Source organism: Xiphias gladius, chromosome 8 (assembly GCF_016859285.1).
Source record: "Xiphias gladius isolate SHS-SW01 ecotype Sanya breed wild chromosome 8, ASM1685928v1, whole genome shotgun sequence".
Lineage (NCBI taxonomy): Eukaryota > Metazoa > Chordata > Actinopteri > Istiophoriformes > Xiphiidae > Xiphias > Xiphias gladius.
In genome coordinates, this window is record NC_053407.1 from 26,210,377 (window position 1) to 26,233,688 (window position 23,312).

General features: G+C 44.2%; 1 protein-coding gene across 1 annotated transcript in view; it reads left to right on the top strand.

The window, feature by feature from the left end:
• The first annotated feature begins 637 nt into the window (after positions 1-637).
• The window catches only part of swap70b (switching B cell complex subunit SWAP70b), a 34,606-nt gene continuing 11,931 nt past the window's right edge, over positions 638-23,312 (top strand). The window contains exons 1-7 of the mRNA XM_040131887.1: positions 638-923; positions 3,034-3,174; positions 13,615-13,788; positions 15,664-15,891; positions 17,324-17,470; positions 17,589-17,697; positions 18,908-19,089. Coding sequence (XP_039987821.1) covers positions 828-923; positions 3,034-3,174; positions 13,615-13,788; positions 15,664-15,891; positions 17,324-17,470; positions 17,589-17,697; positions 18,908-19,089 — 1,077 coding nt within the window. The 5' untranslated portion in view covers positions 638-827. The remainder of the gene's footprint in view (positions 924-3,033; positions 3,175-13,614; positions 13,789-15,663; positions 15,892-17,323; positions 17,471-17,588; positions 17,698-18,907; positions 19,090-23,312) is intronic.

Sequence of the window (23,312 nt, forward strand, 5' to 3'; positions counted from 1 at the left end):
TTCCAGCAATGAGGCACAAACAGCAGCGTTTGACGCAGGGAGGGTGGATGGATGGTGGTGGTGGTGGGGGGGGCAGGTAGGAACGTCAGTGCCGGCGCCTTGTCCTGTGCACTGAACTACGACTGCTGTAACCGGAAAACCACGCAATTTAAATACCGTTTTCTCTTCTAAAGGGCAGCGGGGCAGCTTCCACTTGTTGGAAGGCTGAGCCCGGAGGCTGATCCCGTCTCACAGAGGGACGTCGATTCGACTCCGTGGCCACGTCAAAGGACGCAGCGTGCTGCGCTGCCGAATTGTGTCGCCCCGCTACCGGCCGGTGTTTTTTTTTTAAATTCAGTCCCAACTGTCCGGAGCTCCTGTCGGTCGGTGTTGAACGAAACGCGCATTTCCCGGCTTCTGCTTGAGCAATTACCACGCGTTGCGTCCCGGCACCTACCGTAAATGTCTAGGTGAACCCACAGCAGCACTTCGCGAACCCGCTCCACACACACACACACACACACGCACAGACACAGACCACCTTTCCGACGCGTGTGTGGTGGTGGTGGTGGTGGTGGTGGTGTTGTGGTTGTGTGTGTGTGTGTGTCCCCTCCTCGCGCTGAGAGGTGCTGCGGCTCCTCGGTCACCGCCGGCGTCATCGTCAAACACTCAGGGCGACGCGTCTCTCAGCGCGTCACGTGACGTTTCCTCGCCGTGTCCCGCATAGACGACAGAGGACGAGTCAGACACACACACACACACACACACTCTCTCTCTCTCTTTCACACACACACACGCGCGCGCACGGCCAGAGAGAGACGCGAGAGGACGGTTATAACTTCACCACCATGGCCCTGCGGGACGAGCTCCTGAAGTCCATATGGCACGCGTTTACGGCTCTGGATGTGGACAAGAGCGGGAAAGTCTCCAAATCTCAGCTGAAGGTAAAAAAAACCCCACTTGTGTCGTCGTCTTTTCCGGAGCCCGTGCTGCTGTTTTCCCTTTGAGACCTCCCCACTTGTCTCCGCTTCTCGTGTTAAAACATCTCGGCCTGTCCGTGCTCAACGCGTTTCCTCCTCCTCTTCCTCGTCGCCGTTTGCTGAAGTTCCTGGAAAAAAAAATAACAAAACCAAAACAAAACAAAACCCGCAAGTGCGCCTCCGTTTCAGACGCACCTGCCGGTCTGTCTCGCAGCAGCGACCGGCACGGTGGAGGCGACTAATGCGACGTTAAACCTCGGCCGGTTCTGGTCCAGCACCGACGCAGGGACGAGGCGGCGAAACCACTGAACGTCGCCGGGGACTGTTAAAACTACTGGCCCCGGTAAACGAGGCACGACGAAGCCGGTGTGAGAGAGAGGAAGCCGGTGTGGTGTGTGTGTGTGTGTGTGTGTGCATGTTCGTGTGTGTGTGTGTGTGTGTGTGTGTGTGTGTTAAAGTGGTGGTGGACGAGACGGCGGAGGCCTTAAAGTAGATGAGGATCATCAGAAACTTCCTGTAGCGCTCAAAAATTAAACGGAATCCTCCATTTTAAAGAGGGAAGCGGGTTTCTGATACCACGAGACAGTGAATAATCTTCCTGCACGGCAGATCGCTCGTCCTCATTATGCTAAAAATAACTTTTAACCTTGATGACAGTGAGTGTTCTCCGTCTGTAAACACGCCGAGGGAAGTCTTCAGCCGCAGTCATGCTAGATAAGTACACACTTTAAAAAACAAAAACAGAGTAGTTCAGTCTGTTGTCCATCAGGGGTGAAGTGGGTCAGAACCAATGGGAAGAAAGTCAAATGAAAAGAGGGCAAAATGAAACAAAACTGAAGCTCTTTGGGGAGAAAAAAGGAAAAAGTTAGAAAAATTTCAACATGTATACAACATTACGTTAGTTAGAAAAATTTCAACATGTATACAACATTACGACACAGGCACTTGTTTCCAGCTCAGTCACTCTGCAGTGTGCCAAGCCTAACATTGTTCACCAGTTTAAAAAAAACAAAACAAAACCAAGAAAAAAAAACAACCCCAAGGTCAATAAAGGTCAGGTTTTTCAGGTCGCCTGCATCTGAGGGAGGAAAAGCATCGTTTCAACATTTGCCTCAATGGGCCAGAAAACGCAATGCAGCCTCCAAGACGTGTCGTGTACGTGGGGAAGAGGTGAAACTCCCTCTCCCCTGACCGGAAGACCCGCCGCTCTCTCTTTCTACATCACATGGCAGAGGACACCCCCCGGGGAAATGGCCGGCCTGAGTAGAAATAAGCAAAACGAGCGGAGGAGCCGTGGGTTCACTGGATGTAAAGAAAATGACCACGCACACTACACACAGCCTACGAACACAGTGGTACAGTCAGGGCTGAAATAGTTAGTCAGTCAACAGGGAGTTAAACAGCAACTCTTCATAAGATTAATTGTTTAAGTCATTTTTAAGGCAAAATGCCCCAAATTTCCGTTTCTAGCTTATTGAATGTGAACATTTGCAGATTTTATATGTCTAATATGACAGTAAAGTGAATGTCTTTCGGTTTTGGACTGGACAGAACGCGACATCTGAAGATGCAACCTTGGACTTTCAGAAACTGCGATGGGCTTCTTTTTTTTCACTATTTTCAGACGTTTTCTGGACCGAACGATTTAGCCATCGGCTAGAAAATAATCGCCAGATTAGTCGATAATGGAAGGAGTTGCAGCGCCCCCTGCGTTTGACGGTTCGTAAAGTCTGAGCAAACGTCTCGGGAAGACGTGGCTGCGACCTGGGGCGCCCACCTTGCAGAGAGGGTCTAGCCAGAGATACTACTGATACCGCTACCATCTTCTCCGTTGTATTATTAAATTGTCAGTTGAATGTTTTGGGGCTGTAGGTTACGCTGATCGATCTATTCGGAGACGTCACGTTGTGCTCTGGGAAACTTTTGATGGACATTTCCCACTGTTTTCTGGCCTTTTATAGACTAAAAACTTAACCTATTAATTGAAGAAATTGACAGATTATTTTAAAAAAAAGGAAAATAATTGTTAGTCAGCCCTCTAATCAGTCATAAACGTTTTTTCCCATCATTCCAGGTGCTGTCCCACAACTTATGTACAGTGATGAATATCCCGCACGACCCCGTGGCGCTGGAGGAGCATTTTAAAGACGACGACGAGGGTCCCGTCTCCAACCAGGGCTACATGCCGTACCTGAACAAGTTCATCCTGGATAAGGTCAGCCACCAACACCGACTCCCGCTGGGGTAGCGGCTGTCGAGCACGTCCGGGCACAGTCGGCTGACGCTCAGAAACGCCGAAAAGCGGCGTTCGAACCCAAAGCAAGTTAGTAAGAGTAGAACGGTTTAAACTCTGGACCGGAGCAGTAGGGCAGAGTCAAAGCAGGCAAACAGCTGAACCTTCTTCGGCTTGAGGCTAAAAACAAGAGCGCGGTGGCTCAGTGTTGTTGCCTCACAGGAAGAAGCGCCTGTTGTTCAAACTATGGCTTTTCTGTTGGAAGTTTGCACGTTTTCTTCATGTTTATGGGGGGGTTTTTTTGGCTTTTTTTTTTTTTAGGCAAAGTGAGTCACCAGTCTGTGCTGTAAGTGACTCTTAGTATGGAAGATGAGACATTATCAGGAGTACAAACACACAAGCTTGACGGCAGCCCCGAAAAGAGATGTAGCACGATGTCCAAGAGTGTGATTTCCCACTGTTGTGTCTCTTCATTTTTTAGGGTTTCAGTCTGATTTTTTTGTCCTCTGACTTTCCCGCCGCTAGAATCCGGATGAGAGAAGCTCTGAGTGGATAAAAATGCGGATGCAATCATCTGGGCTTGTCGTCAGTAGTTACCTTGTGCTCAGAGCAAATGCTGGAGGACTGTAATTTTTACCCCGGGTTTTGCCTCTCAGGCAGGCTGCACTGCTCTCTTACCGCCGGACCTTGTTGGTGGCGTGGACAGCCCCCAGGGGAGGTCCTGCAGACGCTACTCAGGGCTGAAAAATGGCCGCGGCCTCATGTTTTGAAGCAGCAAAGCCTCAGCGACACCCGTACCACTGAAACCAACCTTCACGTTCCACGTCTTTAGACACACCCCTAAGTTAACTTCCAGTTCAGGGTTTCGACTGGTCTTAAATCGCTTGACCGCACACTAAACTCATTCACGGCCACTTACTCACTCAGTTGGCGGTTTATTAGGTACGCCTAGCTAAAAGTTATGCAGTCTTTAACACAACTGTCCTGCAGTAAATCCTCTTTCATGAAGGTTTTATTGTTCAGTTTGTGGTGATTGTTGGTCTCACATTTAACCTGGTGAACCCTGCATACTTGTTTTTTGAACACTGCTGATATGTAGACCAGTAGTTTGTTCAATGATTGTTTTTAAATGAATCTTTTTATGGTCCTTCCATGTTCTGTGGTCATTAAGATCATCAAGGCGAATTTAACAAACCTATAGTAGTTGTTTTAATTGCTCAATTATTAAATGATTAGAACTTAAAGTGTAAAAAGTCTGTACTTTTGCTGTGGCACACCTCAGGCTCCTGTTGAATGTCTCATCTAGGGATGCTCCTCGTGTTTTCATTATCAGTTAATTTGGCAATTAACCTCTCGATTAATCAACCATTTGAAAATGTCAGTAAATTAGTGTTTGTGGGGGGGGGGGTCCATCACAATTACCCAGAGTCCAAGGTGATGTGAACCGATGAATTTTTTTTCTAGTTTTCCCCAGAAATTACTTAATCGATCATCTGAATAGCTGCCGGTTAATCTTCTGTTGATCAAAGAATCGATTTAGCTCTAGCGTCTGTAAATGTAAAGGTTACATTAGCTGTAGTTTGGGGAGTCCTGGTGGTAGAGAACCTCTTCCTGATCTGCTGTGTTGTTCGCTGTGCTGCTGAAAAAGTTTCATGTGGACTCTTTCCATGGTGACATGATGTGATGTCAGGGTTCAGGCCCGTACTGGTGTCACCGTGTTTGGGATAAAGTTTGTTCCACAACAGCACTTTTCCCTCAGAGAGAGCTTAACGGTCTACGGTATTGTGTAACGTTTCCCCCTGCGGGATCTCAAAGTCAAAGTCAAACATGCCGCTGCTGTCTCGTGTTGGGAGGACGGTTCTCATGGTCAGCCGGGATACTTTTTTTAGTTCTTCATTCGACTCAGCGAGTTCTGGGGTTGTGAGTTTCATTAATATCTTCACAGTTGCCTCATTAGTTCCACCCAGACTTGTGTGTGTGTGTGTGTGTGTGTGTGTGTGTGTGTGTGTGTGTGTGAGTCAGACTCGGCAACACACACTTTAACCCTTTCACATACAGTTTCTGACAGTCTATCTGCAATGTTTTTCTTTGAGCTGTTTCGAGCTCTTTGTGATACAAAGAGTGAAATATTCACATCCAAAACTACGTGTTTTATAGCTGTTTTATTTCCGTCAAATGGACATATTCCAGGTATCTTGTGCATCCTTTTATGCACATTTTCCCTCAAATTTACACAAGAATATAAAATAAAGTTATGTGTTTTTGAGCTAAATTTGGCTGGAGAGTGAGAGTTTGTACAGACTGACCCACTGGCTGTTCAGAAACGGTAACATCACCGTGAAACTGGGACACTTTTCTTTTAAGGAAATGTAAATTCTGGATTTAGGTTCAGGAAAAGAAACGTGACGTCGTTGGCAGACATTAATAACCCCCACACATAGTAATTCATACACACTCATACACGGCCACCCCACCCACCCACTGTAGTAGAGGTGACCGGACCGAGGGCGTTGGTCAGCACATTCAACTGCTCTCACTCTTCAGGAAACTCCACCCGGTCACACACACAAGGAAACTGTGTATGTATGTATGAATGCGAGTGTGTGTGTGTGTGTGTGTGTGTGTGTGTGTGTGTGTGTGTGTGTGTGTGTGTGTGTGTGTGTGTGTGTGTGTGTGTGTGTTGTAACCAGAAAGTCGAAAAGCAGCCAAGACGACAACAATACCGTCTTACACAATATAGGAGTTGCTAGTCAAGAAAAATGGAAATCCTTAAAAATAAAATCAGAAAATAGCCTAAGTCACACCTGTATTTGCGTGTGTGCATTTAAGGTGTGAAGTAATGTTGGCTGATACAGTGCGTGTACATGGATGGATTACTGATTTGGCCGACTGGGGCCAGGGGGCCCCTGGACCAGAGCCTCTATTTGGAGGGATTGTTAATATTGCTTGTTGGAAATTCAATCAAATGACTACAAGGAGACAAAATGACCACAAGGACAACTACAGAGAGACGCACAGCAACAACAAAATGCCCTGTAAAAGACACAAAACGAGTACAGACACACAGAAAATGACTACGAAGACAAAAACAACCATACAAACAACTAAGAGACACAAAACAACTAGAAAGATGCAAAAAGTTTATAGTTGACTAAAGATGTAAAACACTCAGTAAGAGACAAAATAAACTCTACAAACGACATTTTTTGTCTCTTTCAGTCTGTGGAGGCGGGGAACCTGTGCCCGGGGGTGCATTTTTGTGTGTGTGTGTGTGTGTGTGTGTGTGTGTGTGTGTGTGTGTGTGTCTGTCATCCCCATCCGCACTGACTCAATCCACTTGTCAGTAACAATGCAGCGGAAAATAAAGGGCAGACCGGAGACATTTCATCGTTATCCAAGTACAGAGACGGTCACGGCGGTGTCGGTACGGTGTCCACCGTTGAGCTCAGTCGCCCGACACTCAAAACACTGAAGGCTGTTTGATTTGGCTGCAGGGACGGGGTTGACGTTAAAGCTCAGGACTCAGCACTTTGCGGTTTGATGGAGCGGAACATTTCTCAGAAACAAGTGATCCTCTGTGACCCTGAAATACCCTGAGTGTGTGTGTGTGTGTGTGTGTGTGTGTGTGTGTGTGTGTGTGTGTGTGTTTGAGAAAGCATCGAAATGAACATGTGAAGACCTGCTTTAGTGAGAGGATAGGATAGGTACACATTAGTTGTGAAGTGTTATCGTCGGCTGTAATCATTCCTCCTGTCCATACGGACTGCAACAGGATTCCTCCCTGACGCTGTTCCATTGGTCCAAGTCCCAATTCGGTGCAAAGAATGTGTTGAAGCCGACGTGAGGTTGAGTAAGACAAATAACGTGAGCATCTCCCCATCAATGTCGTTTTTGGTAGAGTGAATCTTTACGATTTCACGGACAGCGTTCCCGTGCTGCGCTGCGGTAGAGCGACCATGGGGAAGGACATTTTGTCCTAGAAACCACCGTAGAATTGGAAGATACCAACTTGATTTGACACACTCATGCTTCTGAAGTCTCATAAGAGGTAAAGCAAAACTTGTGAATTGATTTTTGCACAGAACGAGGACTGTGGATTATAGCCTGAGTGATATAGGACTTTTGAGGCTGTTATAGTGATACTTGAGTTATTTTTCGTCCGAGGCGAATTTTCTTTTACACAACCCAAAACATAGACAAACATTTTTGATTATTTAAAACTTTAAGATTTGTTTTTAACCCATCGTGACAGAGAAATGTTCTGGGCAGGACATTTTACAGGACATTTAGCCTCAGCGTTTTGATGGTTTTGACATCCCTCCTAATCTTGGCTTCTCATTCCTCTCCAGTGGTTCTGCTCACAGAGGCTAAATGAATTTGCGTGGGGCTTTCCCGTTGAGTTCAAGTTTGGCGAACGATGACACACAAGTTCACGGTGGCGACCACATGCAAACTGTCCCGATAGTGCCGACTCTTGAGGCAAGAGTCCCAGCTGAAGGAAGCTTTTACATTTATTGTCACTCTGTCTAATTTTGTAACACCTTGCTCTGCTGATTTAAAAAAAAACAAAGAAAAAAAACAACTCCATTAGAGCGTCACCAGTCTACCAACACTATGTATTTATGCAAGAACGGGCAGACGACTTTCAGTGTGGTCTTTCTGGTCTAACTGGGCCCTTTTTTAGAAATAAAGTTGGGAAACCCTGAAGTCTCGACACATTAATCACACAATTGTTGATGTTTTGGCTTGGACGAACCACCCAACCAACACCTGCAGATTATTTATGGTAATTTTGTGCTTTGGAGCATTAAAAACTCTACTCAGCTCCTCCTTTTTAAACGACTTTAATTTCATATCATGTCTTAACCCTCACTGAACACTCAACTGTCCCTTTTCACTTGCCACAAAACCCATTGACTTGAATAGCTGTCGATCTTGTTTAACTGGTAACGAGCTAATTGTCTGGTGTTCACTTGTTCTACTCCTGCGCTAGGTCTAAACGCTGCTGCAGATAAGGCCCCAGTCTGGCTCCTGAATCCTAATGAACATGTGGCAGTGGCGAGGAGGGGAGGCAGCGCTGACAAGGCTCTTATTGTTGAAGTGTAGAGACTGAGAGGGAGAGTGTGATGGACGGAGTGAGAGGAGGGACAGAAACAGAAAGACAGAGAGAGAGAGAGAGGGAGGGAGAGTCAGCGAGCCATGAGGACAAAGAAAAACAAGACGAGCATGACACAACAAATTTGAACAAAGCTGCTCTTTCATAACAAGCTCGGCTTTCACAACTCCACCACTCTTCCCCTCCGCGTCTGTTGTTTCTTTCTGCCGACTCATCCAGACCCCGAAAGGCTGAAACCAGCGGGATGGTACAGACGCGTCAGCCACCTGAACGCAACCTTCACCGTCCTCGCAATGAGAGACACATTCATGCTGCTGAGTGATGATGTTGCTTGAGTCGGATCCGGTTTCCGCAGTTTGAAACACGACAACAAAACGTTTACCGCGGGAAGAGCGTTCTCAGCGTTTCAGGATCGAGTTTCCATGACAGAATGAAGGTTTATTGTTTATTTGGATCCTAATTAGCAGCTACTCTTCCTGTGGTTCATGTCAGATACACAGTTCAGTGAACGCTACGTGCAGTAAATAAAAGCTACAATATTCTCATTACGCGAAACCAAACAAACGTATGACGTACAAAGTTTAAACAGAACAATTAACAGTACAACACGAAAATAATAACAAATCTCAGTTAATTTGCATATTCACGCAGCAAAGCAGTTAAAGATGATTTACTTTATTTTATAGGCCAGTCTTCCAGAATAATCACCTTAGTAACTAGATTCTTGAGATATCTAGAATGGCAGACTACCCCATCCAGATGTGTCTCTATACATAACGGTGTTTTCCTTGCATTTTTGTCTTTGGTCGAGGTATCGTGATTAATGACCATATTTACCGTCTATGATTTCGTCCATGCTGTAAATCTGCTGTGTTTCTGTATTCTGTACACGTCTGTCTGGAAACGAGATCCCCCTCCTCTCTCGCTCTTCCTGAGGTTTCTTCCACATATTTTTCCCCCCATTGAAGGTTTTTTTAGGGGTGGCTTCTCCGTATCCAGTTCGAGGGTCTAATGACAGAGGGCGTTGTTTGCTGTGCACATTGTAAAGTGTCTAAAAAGCAAAATATGTAAACTGTGGCCATGCAACGCCGGCCTGTCGCAGTACTATTTGTATTTTCTTCAGCGTCTTAGCAGCTCAAACTTTAAGCTTTGAACGTTATGTTTATGCTCTAAAGACTCGGGTCAAGTTTCAGATCTTAATTTTTGTGATTTAAGTCTGATTTGAATCCTCGTCTCAAGTCTCCAAGCCACTTCTTTGAGTTTACTGGTCCAACAGCAACAAACTTCCCATCAGTCCCTTCTTCATGAAGGTTATAATGTCTAGTTTTTTTTTTTTTTGTTTGTTTGTTTAAACTGTTGTGGAGAGGCTCTTGTTCAACTCAACCATCGCTCTGGTTTGCGTTGTGTTGCGTTTACTGAGAGATGTTTTTAATATTGAATCGACCCACATTGAAATAAAACCAAAATACGGCTGAATACGTTTTTACACCCACCTTTCGAACCCACGGGGGGGGATGAGAGTTTTGGAGATCCTGGGTGGAGTATCAATTCGACATCCAGCCCAGGTTTCCACACAGGCACTCACCCTAAATTAGCACAATAGAGAGTTACATCAGATCCTGTGCAGTCTTAGAGAAGTACAGGCCATTACACCGCAGTCATTCGCTTGGGCCGAACGTCCCTCTCAGCACGGAAAATGAAAATAATTAAACGGCTGTGAGAGAATTCCGGATAAAATTCGCAGAGCAGGTTGAAGCAGCAGTTGATGTGGAAATAATTTGCTAAATTAGTTGCCTGGCTATTTCCAGTGTAGACTGAGCTGTTTTTTGAATTGATGTGACGTCACAACTCTGTGTGAGTGTGTGTGTGTGTGTGTGTGTGTGTGTGTGTGTGTGTGGCATTTTACAAGCAGACTATGAGAGTGTTCGAAGCTTCTCATACACTACGGTCACATTTATTAACATCAGGGAATTTAGTTTGACAGAACAATTCTAACTCAAGATCCACTTACTACGTTTTTCCTTGGCTTTCAACCATACGATACAATCTTCATCAGCAGATGGAATATTAACACGGGCCCAGGAGCGGTTATACAACCACATGAACATTACACCTTATTCTAGACCTTTGAAATAGCAGTCCGACAAAACCATCTCAGCCGAAGCTCCGGAGGATCCGGGGCTTTCAACTATATCCCACGGTTTAATTTTAAGGTCGAGAATGGACTTGGATGCTTGTCAGAAATTTAGAATTAGTTTAATATCACCTCAGTGACCAAACAGCATGAATGTTGGCCCACAAGTTCTGAGGCTGGACAATAACAATAATCGGGGTTAGCCTCGGTTCCAGTAGCTTAAGGTCAGTCAGTGCAACCTCTCGTTCAGCATTTCTGCCATCTGCCTTTTGGAAATAACAAAGTGTTCCCGGGGTTTACTTTCCATATTGTAGGACAAACCGGCGTCCGCCACAACATCCGCTACAGCTCCACCTACAACGGTTGCCACGCGTCAGCGTAACTTAGCCGCGTCCATATCCACGAAACTCTCCAGCGCTCTCTGCCCCGCTGTTATTAAAGGCGTCTGAAGTCACCACGACCCCGCAACTCGCTCCTGGACGTTTAGCCCATGAATGTCCAGGGCTTATTGGAAATGGAGTTTGTTAAAGGCCGCCAACAACAAACAAACGTAAATTTTTAATACACAGTGATCGTTTTTCAATAAACTATTGTACCTATCTAAACACGAGAAGCGAGCCACATGACAAACTGTTGAGAGAGGCTCTTTTCCAAGGCTGGTTTTGTTTAGTAACAAATGTCAGGGGGACTTTGCATGAGGTTTTCTTACTTCTCTGGAACAGAACCTGGAAGATTCTGGTTTCACCTCGGCTCTCGTATCCCAATATGACAAATGTAAGTGCACTGAACAGCCCTTAGATAGTTCTGTAATGGCTACTAACTAATCTGTAAAAAAACAGCAAACGATGATGACCCTTTCTTAAGGGTTCCTTATTAGAAAGTGGTACCATTATTTTCTTATAGTACATCTCCCAGATTTCATCACATTACAGTCGGCATAGATCTCTAGGATCTAGGATCTGTGCCTCACTTTCCCCCTGTGACTGTGAGATTGCTGATACAGAGTTGAAGATTTAACCAAAAAGTCCGGCGAAGCCAAGACGGCACAGTGAGATATCTCAAATTTTGGCCGATGTCGTGTCTCACCCCAAAACATGCCCTTTTTTTTTTTTTTAAATAGCATACCCAGAAATACACAGTATTTCACTATAATACAGTAGCAAGTCACTGAAAAGTCCTTCAATTTTATGTCCGTGTTGGTGCGGTTGTATTAATGTAAATGTACTCGCGATGCATCCCGGTTATTGTACCTTTATAATGCCTTAAGTGATGAGTTTTTTGAGAGTTGTTGTGAAACAGAAATATTATCAGGAGTGTTACGGGTAGATTAAGTACAGATTCATGTTCTCGCTGCTCACATATTTGACTTATCTGTAACTATATAGAAGTTATGAACCCCCAGGTTCTGCGTCTCTGGCTGCTCAAACCCCAATGGAAGGATTGCACCACATTTCTCACAGTGCAAACGGTGGTTGTTTTTGAACAGACAAACTTTTTAGGGTTCAGTTCATGTTGAGATCGGTTTTTAATTACAGCGAGCGTTGGATTTGTTTTTTGGGGCTTGTTTTTTGACGGGACGGCTGCCAGGAGTCTCCATGGAGACACTAGTGTTCACTGGCTCGAGGAAAACACTCCCCCTTCGCAGCACCGACTGTGCCTTTTTTGAAGAGCCTTCCTCCCATTTTGGTCTGGAATTTGAACCTTGGAGATTTTTTTTGTTTTTTTTAAAAACAGAGCACTTCTCTTTTCTCGCTTCTTCTGCCAGTTCGCCGCTGGCAGGGTTTGTGTCATCTCTCTGGCAGAGACACAATGAAAATGTACTTAAAATAAATATAATTGAAAGGACGATGAGGGTCCTCCCTGTTCTTGCTCTGCACTGGTGGCTCAGCATGTCAAGTTACACTCTGTGTATTCAGGATAGTGGAAAGTTGGAACCCCGAGGTTAAATCATTTCTTCTTCTTTTTGATTAGTGGTCGGGGGACCCTCAAGGAGTCACAAGATAAATCAGTCCGTTTGTGAGCTGATAAACAAAACAGAGATTTTTCTTTTTTTCCAACTCCCCTCTAATCTTTCCTTTTTTTTCCATAATTAAATACTGAATATTGATACCTCTCTTTAGGTCTCTATTAACTGTTTAAATAACCAGTCACTTTTTGGTCAAACTGGTCACAACTCATAAAAAATGTGAAACTTGCAGTGGTGAATTTTTGAATTCAGTTAAAGTTGCCAGACCTCAATGTAAAACAGCCTCATTGCAAGTAAAGTTCCTGCACTGACCAGGTACAAAATATTTGCTGTGAAATGTACTGAAAGTATCAAAAGTAACAATGGCATATCTGAACTGCCCCTGTTAGTGTCACGTTGTGTTACTGGATTACTATTACCGATGCATTACTCAGTAAGCAGCATTTCAATGTTGCAGCTGGTTGCAGAAAAGCTCATTTTAACTACTTCACGTACCGTTGCTGTTAGAGCCGGTTATAAAATGGACAAGAGTGTTCGTAAATGACCTGTATTTAATTAGCTTTGGAGAATCAGCTCTGTGGTTTCTTCAGCATGATTAATTACGACTGCAGTCAGCTCTGGCTTCTGGTTCCAATTAGTTAATTGTTAGTTGAAGGTATGAAGCCTGGAGAGCAGACCACGTCTTTGACTGTGCTCATCAAAGAGCCACGCCAGGAGCTGGGTAGTTACATCTACAACAGTGCTTCATATTTTATAAGCTGACTACATGCCTTTGCGAAAGTAAGTAGTAACTATAGCTGTTAAGTAATTATAGTGGCGTGTAAAATAAAATATTTCCCTCTGAAATGTAGAGGAGTGGAAGCATAAGGTAGGATATAAAGGAAATGCTGAAGCAAAGTACAAGTACCGTACTTGAGTAAACGTCTTAGTTACTTTCCTCCACTGGAAACTCGTGTGCTTCAAGTGTTAAAGGATCAGGAGCCAGAAAAAAGTTGGAAACCACTGACCAGGAGGACAGAGCAACAGCTTCGAGTCTGCCCATGTTTTACTCGTGGAAATGTCATCGGGGTGAACGTTTGCCAACTCGGGCAGCTCCATCTGTCTCCCTACAAGCTGCGCCGACGCCACGAAGACACACGTCGCGAATCCGTGGCTCTCCACAGCTGTTTTATTCATTTTACTTATTTATTTCTTGCTCTGCCGCAGGTGACGGATAACTTCGACCGGCAGGACTTCAACAAAATGTGCTGGACTTTGTGCTCCCGGAAAAACCTGGAACCGAGTCAGCTGCTCATCTCCAACGACGACGCCTTCAAGATCTGGTGCATCTTCAACTTCCTGTCTGAGGACAGATACCCGCTGATCATCGTCACTGAGGAGGTGAGCGCTGCCCACAGCATTGGGCCTGAAAGTCAAGTTTTGTGAAAACCACCAAACATCATTTAGTGTCCACAGCCGAACACCTTTCTCTACTAAAAAGTGTATTAACCTAACTTTAGCATTATTTGATGAACTAAAACACCTGCCCGGTTGGCAGTATTTCTGTCAGCACCCTTCACCGTCTAATGCCGCGTTCACGTCGTTCACATTTAAGCTGCAATTACGAGCAGCCGAGTGGAGGGGAAAAAAAACGTTAAGGTCAGCCTCCGAGTCTGAGGCACCAGGAGTTTCCGACAGCGACCGCGTTCTCCCACATTGTGAAAAGAACTCACAGGTGGTGTCAACAAACTGTGAGCACAGTGACTGTGTACTCCATATACATACATGGACAACCAATAGTTTACTCTGTGGTGAGCAGTAGTTTGGTATTTTGAGCCCTTCCTCATTATCATAACTTTTACGTCATCACTAACGGCTGTAGTGTCACACGACTGTAACGTGAAGCATTGCACTGCGGGGGTGTTGGCGGAGAGTAGGGTCCACTTCACATGGACAACCGTCGTTGCCTTGTTGGGATTTTTGAGGCCGGCATATAATTTAAAATTGAGTAAATTTCCCTCGTGGGATTCAGACCCTCTAATAAAATGGTGGACAGTAAATACAGCCATGCTCTGTGTGGTAAATGAGGAGGGATTTCAGACACAGTTTCCAAACCCGAGTTGAAACGTCGGGGTGCCGTATTTCGTCATGTCCAACTGCAATTTGGTGAAGCGGTGAGGAACACCATCTTCGTGCTTCCACAGCACTTAAATAGCCAGGGCTGGGGCCTGGTGGTGGTTGACGATTTTCAACATATCGCCGCCAGCGCTACACCCGACTGCAGCGTTGTTGTACCGACGCGCTACTTCTGCACCTTAGCTTGCGGAATATAAACGTGTGGCAACGCTTCCTTTGTTTAGCAAAATACGCCAAACAGCTCATTGCGTCAGTGTTTTTAATATGTGCAATAAATATGACGAAATAAAACACAGTCTGAAGTTAAGAGAGCTTCCTCACCCAGGATCAGCTTTCGTTGGTTGGATATCCAGCATTAGACAGTTCTTGTTTTCCATAATTCAGCGCTGCAGCCAACAGTTATCTTCATTATCGATGAATCTGCTGATTGTTTTTTGAGAGTCTTTATTTGGTCTACACAACATCAGAAAACAGTTAAAAAAAAAAACTAAAAAAAAAACTTCTTCAAATGTCTTGTTTTGTCCGATCAACAGGCCAAAGCCCCCAAGTCATTCAATTTAATATGATGTGAGACAAGAAAAAGCCAGAAATTCTCACATTAGAGGAGCGGGAATCATCAAAGCTCCTGGTACTTCTTCTCTGAAATGATTGGTTGCCATGGAGGAAGTTACTGATGGAAATGTTCCAGTCATGGCTCATTTAAATGGGCTGCTGCTTTACTTAAAATATCACACACAGAACTACGGTAGATTTTAGTCGCGCTGTGTGTGTATATGCGGTTGTTTTCACTGCTTCAGTGACTGACCAGCTGAAAACGTCTGTTGCTCAAGAACAGAAAAGGAAGTTTCCAGCTTCCTGTTCTTTTTACAAACGCTGGGAGATTTATTGTTGGGTATAACAAACGTCAGAGCTGAATCACAGGAAGATCGTTTGCAAAAGAAATGTAGATTTATATGCTGCAATAAGCCCATGTAGAGAGGAAGAGTAGGAAAAACAAATGATGAGGACAGTCCTCTTTGAATCTAAATGAACAGCTGTATGTTTTAGAGAAAATCAGAAAAATCACGTTTGTATATTTTGCACGATAATATATTCCACTCTTGTGTTTGTGCATAACACTGTATTTGTCCCTACGCACAGATCGAGTACTTCCTGCGTAAGCTGACGGAGGCGATGGGGGGCAGCTGGGTGGAGGAGCGTTTCGAGGACTACAAGCTACAGCTGGACTTGAAGCAAATGTGCCTGAACGCCTGGGAGCTCATCGGCCTGGTGGGGTCGGGTCACTTCAGTAAAGGCATGGACCGGCAGACGCTGTCGATGGCCATCAACGAGGTCTACCAGGAGCTCATCCTGGACGTGCTCAAGCAGGTGGGCGGCACACCTGGACAGACGGGGGCCCTGACGATACAGTCTTCGTAGTCTTTGGTTTCGCACAGAATAAAACAAAACTGTGGCAAAAATAATCTTCGCTCAAAGCTTCGTGCATTAGCTCCTTCTGGAGCTTTAAGCCATAACTCCTAGTTTTCAGCCGTGAACGTAACTGGTTCAGGGTTCAACAGCACCACGAACGACGTCCTCACAAATGATCATACAGTCGCAACAGCACAGTAACACCAAGTTTTATCAAATACTGAACAGTATAACCTTCATGAAGGTAGGATTTAGTGCAGGACTGTTGTATTACACTGCATTTGGCGTACCTAATAAACTGACAACTTAGTGTAGGTTCATATGAAAGTTTCTGTTTGATTTGATCGTCAGTGTGTGGATGTTGCTGAATAATTTTAATTCTTTGAAATACAGTTTATAAGTTAAAGCATGACACTGCTGATATTCTACATCTTTCTTCCTGTCAACAAATCCCAGGAAAAGACCAAAGCCAACAGCAAACCGATCCCATGAACGAGTTACGTCTGTGTGTCCAAAGCCTGACACAGAATAGTTTCACTCCTCTGTGCCACAGAGCTCCATTGTCGTCCAAAAAAAACCATTAAAAACACGTCACACCGTCGCACTCGTTCACATGTTCGTTGGTTACCCTGATCAAACACACGGCACTTTATTTTGACTCAGTCCTACATAGATACTCACTAGAGCACCAAATGTGTGTTAAGCCGCTAATGAAGATAGTCCCCAACAAATGCTGTATTGTAAGATGTAAATACTGTAAATACTACTGTGCCTGATGGCAACTATTTTTTTTTTCATCGTTGTTTTTTTAACATTCTCCAGCCCTGGTTCCAGCTTCTCAGATGTTAGGATTTGATGCTTTTACTGTGTCGTGCTCAATAGTAAACTGAATATTTTGTTTTTGTTTTGTTTTTTTTTGGAGAAATTGTAACGAGCGTTTTTTACTATTTTCTAACATTTTACAGAAAAAAACAGTTCATGAAGGAAATAATCAGCAGGTTATTTGATCATGAAATAATGGTATTTTCAGACCTAATCAGCTGAGAAATTTACTTACAGTATTCTGAATAAAACAAAATGTAAAAGGGTAAAAATGAAAAAAATCATTAAAACTACATTGATTAAAATACACGAGGAAAATATGCAACAATCAAATTTAACAAAAACATTCATTATTGTCATTGTTCCTTAGAGAAAGACAATGAACCCTTATCTTGTACTGCAGCAATTATTTTAAAACACTCTGTTTCCATTTTAGATCATTTTTTCCCCATGAGCTTTAATGTTGAGCATCACACGGGGAATCCAGTCTGTAAATGATCATTTTGTGATGAATGTGTCATGTTAAGAGTAACAGTTGGTGTAAATGACCCTTTCTTTCTCTCTGCAGGGCTATATGATGAAGAAAGGTCACATGAGGAAGAACTGGACGGAGCGCTGGTTCATGCTGAGGCCAAACTGCATCTCCTACTACGTTGGCGAAGACCTGGCCGAAAAGAAAGGAAACATCTTATTGGATGGGAACTGCAGTGTGGAGGCAAGAACCTGCTGTTTTTAATGAAAACTCTTCCCCTTGTTCTCTTCGTGTTGGCACGGACGCGTGTATTTATCAGCTGTCACATTCCCTACCCCCCCCACCCTCGTTTTCCCCTCAGCCTTTACAAGACAAAGAGGGAAAGAAGTGCCTCTTCTTCATCAAGTCGTCACAAAAAAGCTTTGAGATCAGTGCGTCGGACAAGAAGAAGAAGCAGGAGTGGATCCAGGGTGAGTGGCGACATAATTCAAAACTGAAAATCACAACGGGAGATTGAGAAAAAACGGGAAATAGAATTAGATCTAAATACAAAACACTTGCCTCACATTGCAGTTTTTAAAGACTCCACAAAAACTTTAGCAATACAGTGAATTCATTTTGATAACTGTTTTTACTTAACCCATGTTCTTCTTCTTCATTACATGATTCCTTTTTAGAAAATAATTTTTTAATGGTTAAATCTTCGGATTTCTTTCTCAGTTAATCAACTGATCATTTATGCTGTAAAATGTCAGAAAATAGTGAAATATGCACTTTTGCGGGACCCAGGATGACGTCTTCAGAATTCTTGTTTTGTCTGGAAAAACTGTAAAAAAAAACCCAAAGATATTCAGTTTACAATCATATATGACATGGGAGGGGGGAAAAAAAAAAACCCAGTAAATACTCACACGTGAGAGGCTGGAAGCATAAAATATTTGGCATATTTGCTTGAAAAATGACTGAAATCGACCAATCGATTTATTAAAACAGTTGATGTTCTGTCGCCCCAGGTTGACTACATATCATTTTGGGTCTACAGAAATTTAGTTAATTGCACATTTGTTAGAACTTTGCACCACTTAAGTTTAATATAAACCATGACTGTCCGTGTCCTCCATTCTGCATCTTGTGACCAGGATCTAGTTTTAAGATCTTCATTGTTTAAGTTTATAATGAGCTCATTTGTTGTAATGTTTTATTTTATTTTATTTTTTTAATATCAAATTGCTTCAATTTTTTTCTGTGTGTCAGATGATTAAAACACATAAAATTTGGGAAAGGAAGTATTACTCCATCACGGTTGTACTGTGAGGCTGAAACCAGCTGTTGTTTTCATTATCAGTGCATCTGAAAATTATTTTCTTTACTACTCGATTGATTGATCAGTGCATAGAGTGTCAGAAAATAGTTGAAAACAACATATTGACACAGTTAAATTACTTGTTTTGTGTGATCAGCAGTCAAAAACCCAAACCTGCTGTTTATTATCATAGAAAACGGGGGAAACTAGAAAATATTAACATTGGAGAAGCTGGTACGAGAGAATTTTTGTCCGTTTTTGTTTAAAAAATTACTCAAATTATTAATCGGTTATCAAAATTGTTGCCAATTAAATCACAACATGATTTTTTTTTTAGTGTGTGTGTGTGTGTGTCTCCTCCTCGTTTTTCCTCTCAGCCATTCAGACCTGTTTGAGTCTGCTGCGCCAGGGCCGACCGGCGCCGCATCGCGAGGCTCGGCAGAAGCGGCGGGAGCTGCGACTGAAGCAGCAGGCTGAGCAGGAGGAGCTGGAGCTGAGGATGAGGGAGCTGCAGACGGCCAACGAGGCCAAACAGCTCGAGCTGGAGAACATGAGGAAGGTGGGGAGAAAACAAACAAACACACACACACACACGTGGAAAAAATGCTCCCCTGTGGGTCCGGTCCCGTCAGGAAAACATCTGTTCCTTTTTGCAGCGTCCTGAATTTAACATAGCTCAGCGCGGAAGTGTTTCTTTGGCACGAGGAGGGCAGGTCATACGCTGTCACACAGATTTAATTCGATTATATGTTTTAGCACTGAAATTACAAACACCACCTTTGACCTCAGTAATAAACATAAAATTAAATTCAAACATTTACAACAATGTCAATAAAAAATGAACATCATAAACATGGTAGAATTTACGGCAGAGCTGTTGAATTGCCTTGGATTGGAAACGTGTACCTAATAAAGTGGCCGCTAAGCGTAGCTTTTATATTGAATGACAAAAAAAAATGTGTCAAACTACAGTGATTAAAAGTAAGAGACTGAAGAAAGATATTGAGATTTGTTGCCAAAACAAACACACAAAAAACCCACACAAAGACAAGGGGCTGAACAAAGACAGACAGCTGGATCTGCAATGAAAATAGATTTGGACTAAAACAGGAGGGTTGTAAATCAGTGTAAGTGAGGGTGATGTGGTGACTGCGGTTTTCAGAAAGAAAAAAAAGGAAAGGGAACTGAATGCTTCCCATCTACAATTCAGTCTATAGCTGAAACTCTGAGTGTGACAGACCGTTACTGTAACCGCCGAAAACGCACCTGAAACACCAGGGTGTTTTTTCTGTTTAAATATGTGAGCAGCACACAACACAAACGAGGAAATCGTGCACTGGAATTTGTTAGTGAGTTTTTCCCCAGAGGGGGATTTTCTCAATCAGCAACTCTTCAAAAGCACCCGGCTCAGGCAGTTTAAAATGTGAGGAGGAGAGGAGGCGTTCACCTCCCAGGACAGATTACGAAGGAAGAGGACATGTTGTTCCCGAAATTGTTTTTGAAGCAGCGCAGACATCGCGGCGCAGTTTGCAGTTTGCAAGTGACTTTGTGGGTATCTCAGACACGCTGACTCGGCCGTTTGGATACAAACTGTCTGTTCTTCTCTTTATCGGGAAAACACCCGCGGCTGAAAAGTAAACTTACGGGATCCCTATTCATCCACGGTCCTCCGGGGTTTCTTTTGTACTCTGATCCTAGAGAGGCATCAATCACAACTCAACACGAAATGAGGAACCTCAAACTGTGAAGAGGAGTTCTTTCAGCTCTTGTTGATCTTTATTGTCATTATCCTCAGGCACAATGACATTCTGCACGGCCTCCGTGCTACGCAGGTTAAATGAAGCAATAAAAAAAAAAACAGTATTAGAAAGCAGAAGTCAAAGCAGCATTATGTTTTTAGAAGCGACGCTTGTGCAAGTGCAGCTTTAAAATAAAGAGCACTAGTTAAATTTACATGTTTGCAGAGGTTGAGCGTTATAAATATTGACATTTGCAGCCCCCTCGTTCATATAAATACAGCCAGCCAGCCCGATGACGCAGCATCAGCGGTGCCAATGCCGAGGGCTCCGGGGGGGGGGGCGAACCTGGCTCAACCTCCCACTGAAGCCCAGTGCAGCGTCATGCGGCAAGGCGCCACGTTGGTCAATCAAACAGGTCAGGCGGCAATTCCTGGTCGGTTACTTTGTAACACGGATGCTGTGTCTCTGCCGTTTACCTTCCAGCAACATAACGTCATGATTACTTTTCCTTCATATGATTATATAAACCATTGTGCACTGCACGTGTTTGATAAGCCCCTCAAACCCCTGAATCTGACTAGTCCGACATAGCGAGTCACCTCTTGCAAACAAGTCACAGAACCTTAAGAGCATCGTGGTCTCGTGTTTTTTTCAATGTTGTTTTAAATTCCTTTTGTTTCGACTGAGCTTGTCCATTCTGGACGTCAGGGGGAGGATTTCCCAGTGTGGAAAATAGGAAACTACGGCATATAAATATTTCTTTCTGCACTGCAGTTAGGGCTACTACAGCTGACATCGGCACCACTGCAGCTAAACAAGGTCTCAAAGCTGACCGAACAAGATTCCTCAGACACAATGTCAGACTTTGGGAATAACGCGGCCCGAGTGCACGCACGCTATCGTAAATGACAGAGAGTCGTTTTCATAGGACACTCTGGCGGTTTCAGTCGCACACGGCTGCGTCTCACGGCAGTTGAAATTAAAAGTAGGTCACCTAAACACTCCGGTGGGGCTTCTCTGCAACCCACTGCCAGCTCATGAATACCAATAACAGGTCAGCTCCACGCTGCAGCCTCCGACTAATGAATAGTCTGTCACTTACTGCAAACAGAGGGATGTGGATTGAGTTGTGGTCACACTAGTCTCCATTAAACACGTTTTTCCAGTTAATCTCCCTGAACCTGACTCACGCTCCGGCCTGTCAACACTGCTGACTGACTGGCTGGCTCTGTTAAAATTCAGTCATTACGCGGATTCGCCAAAGCCTGATGACAAACGGCTGCTTCCTGTTAACACTTTGAACGTCTTAACGGGAAGTGTCGGTTTTCACAAACAGTAGAGAAGCTGATGTCATGCAGTCGACTGACACAGACCCCTAGTTTTACACTTTCAGCTGTTACTGTTCACTCAGTCATTTTTTTTCGGTTTATTGACAGCACTGTAATATAGTATACACCCAGTGGCCACTTCACTAGACACGCCTGTGCGATTTAATGCAATCCAACGCCAAAGGACCACCACAACTTCACCATTTAGGACGTCAACGTCCCGTTTTCGTCCACACCGTCAGAGAGGGGTTCATTCAACTGTGCGTTTATTTTTGAGGTCACAGTTCGTGGCGGTGTTGTACTGGACTGCGTTCCAGTGGCGCTGGAGGCGGAAATGTGCCAGGGGCTCTGCAGCTTTTGGTTTTTTTTCCATTGGAAGCATCATCAGAAGCCGGCAGAGCTGGCGGGGCAGCGACGGCTGATTTGAAAACGCCAGGTGTGCCGACTGATGGCTCGGGTACATCGATCAGGCTGACAAACTGTTTTTTGAGAATCAACAGCAGCGACACAAATTGACAGTCAGTGCTCACGACGTTATGTAAACGACCTCAGTTCTCTAAAGGCTTTTAAACCACCGTTCAAGGGAGGTTTATACCTGCTGACAGCAAAAGCTTCTTTAAGCAGTGGTTTTTTTGTTCTGTTGTGTCCAATAGTTTCTGTAACTTTCTGAAACAGACGATCCAACATGACACCCAGCTCAGGCCGTGATTGGCCAGCTGTGCAGAGGTGACTCTGCATGCTGTACTTTTCTCTATAGCTTTTTTTTTTCTCATGTGTTACAAACCCATTTGCTGTGTTTTTCATGTGAGAAACTGAGTTGCAGCACTACGAGTGCCTATTTTTTTACCGGAATGACAGTAGATTTGCGAAGCGTTTCGTTAGCCCACAGGGTCAGAAGAATCTTCTCAGAGGATATTATCCCTCAACTGAACTGAAAACACAAGTAGGACGATTTTGGTTCCAGCACGGTGCAAATACAGGGCACTTTGCAGCCACCAGCAGCGCTGTGAAAGACGGTGACATGCAGCAACAGTCAGTCATAGTAGTTCACATTGTAGTTTTGTGGCATACAGCGTGGTACAGGACGACAGTTTGTCTTTGTCGGGGACGACACTACCCCACCACGGGTGCACAACAATCTGCCATTGAGGTGCAAGTCTCCGGCTCACATAGCTGATTGCATGAATGCACAATGAACACACAGGCATGGGCCACAGAGAGAAAGAGGCCCTGGGTCATCTGCGGGAAGTCGCCGGGCTCTCCCTCTCTCACGGGCACACGTGCACAAATTTACAATAGGCGCTCCGCCCCTCACGCCGTGCTGCTATACAGTTAAGTAGTGGACTATCGCAGTCTACAGACAGTTCACAGCTGGGTGACACGAGTTAACATGAGGTTACTGCTCAACCACCCGCAATTTTTCAATTTATCGAAAGATTTGTTCCACCTATTATCTCCGCTTTGACACACCGGACGGGTCTGATATGCACCAACCAAGGAACCTATAAGCCTTACTGGCTTTTTATGCTTTTATCTAAAACAGTTATAAAAATGGAAAATGTCAAACTATATTTTTTTCAAAGGCACTAAGACTGGATTTCTTCACGTGCTCTGTATACTTGCACATTATTCCTATCTCGTTATATTTTAAGCGTTATTTAAATGAAATCCACAGAGATACAGCGACAAATTAACAACACAAGGAGACAAAGGGG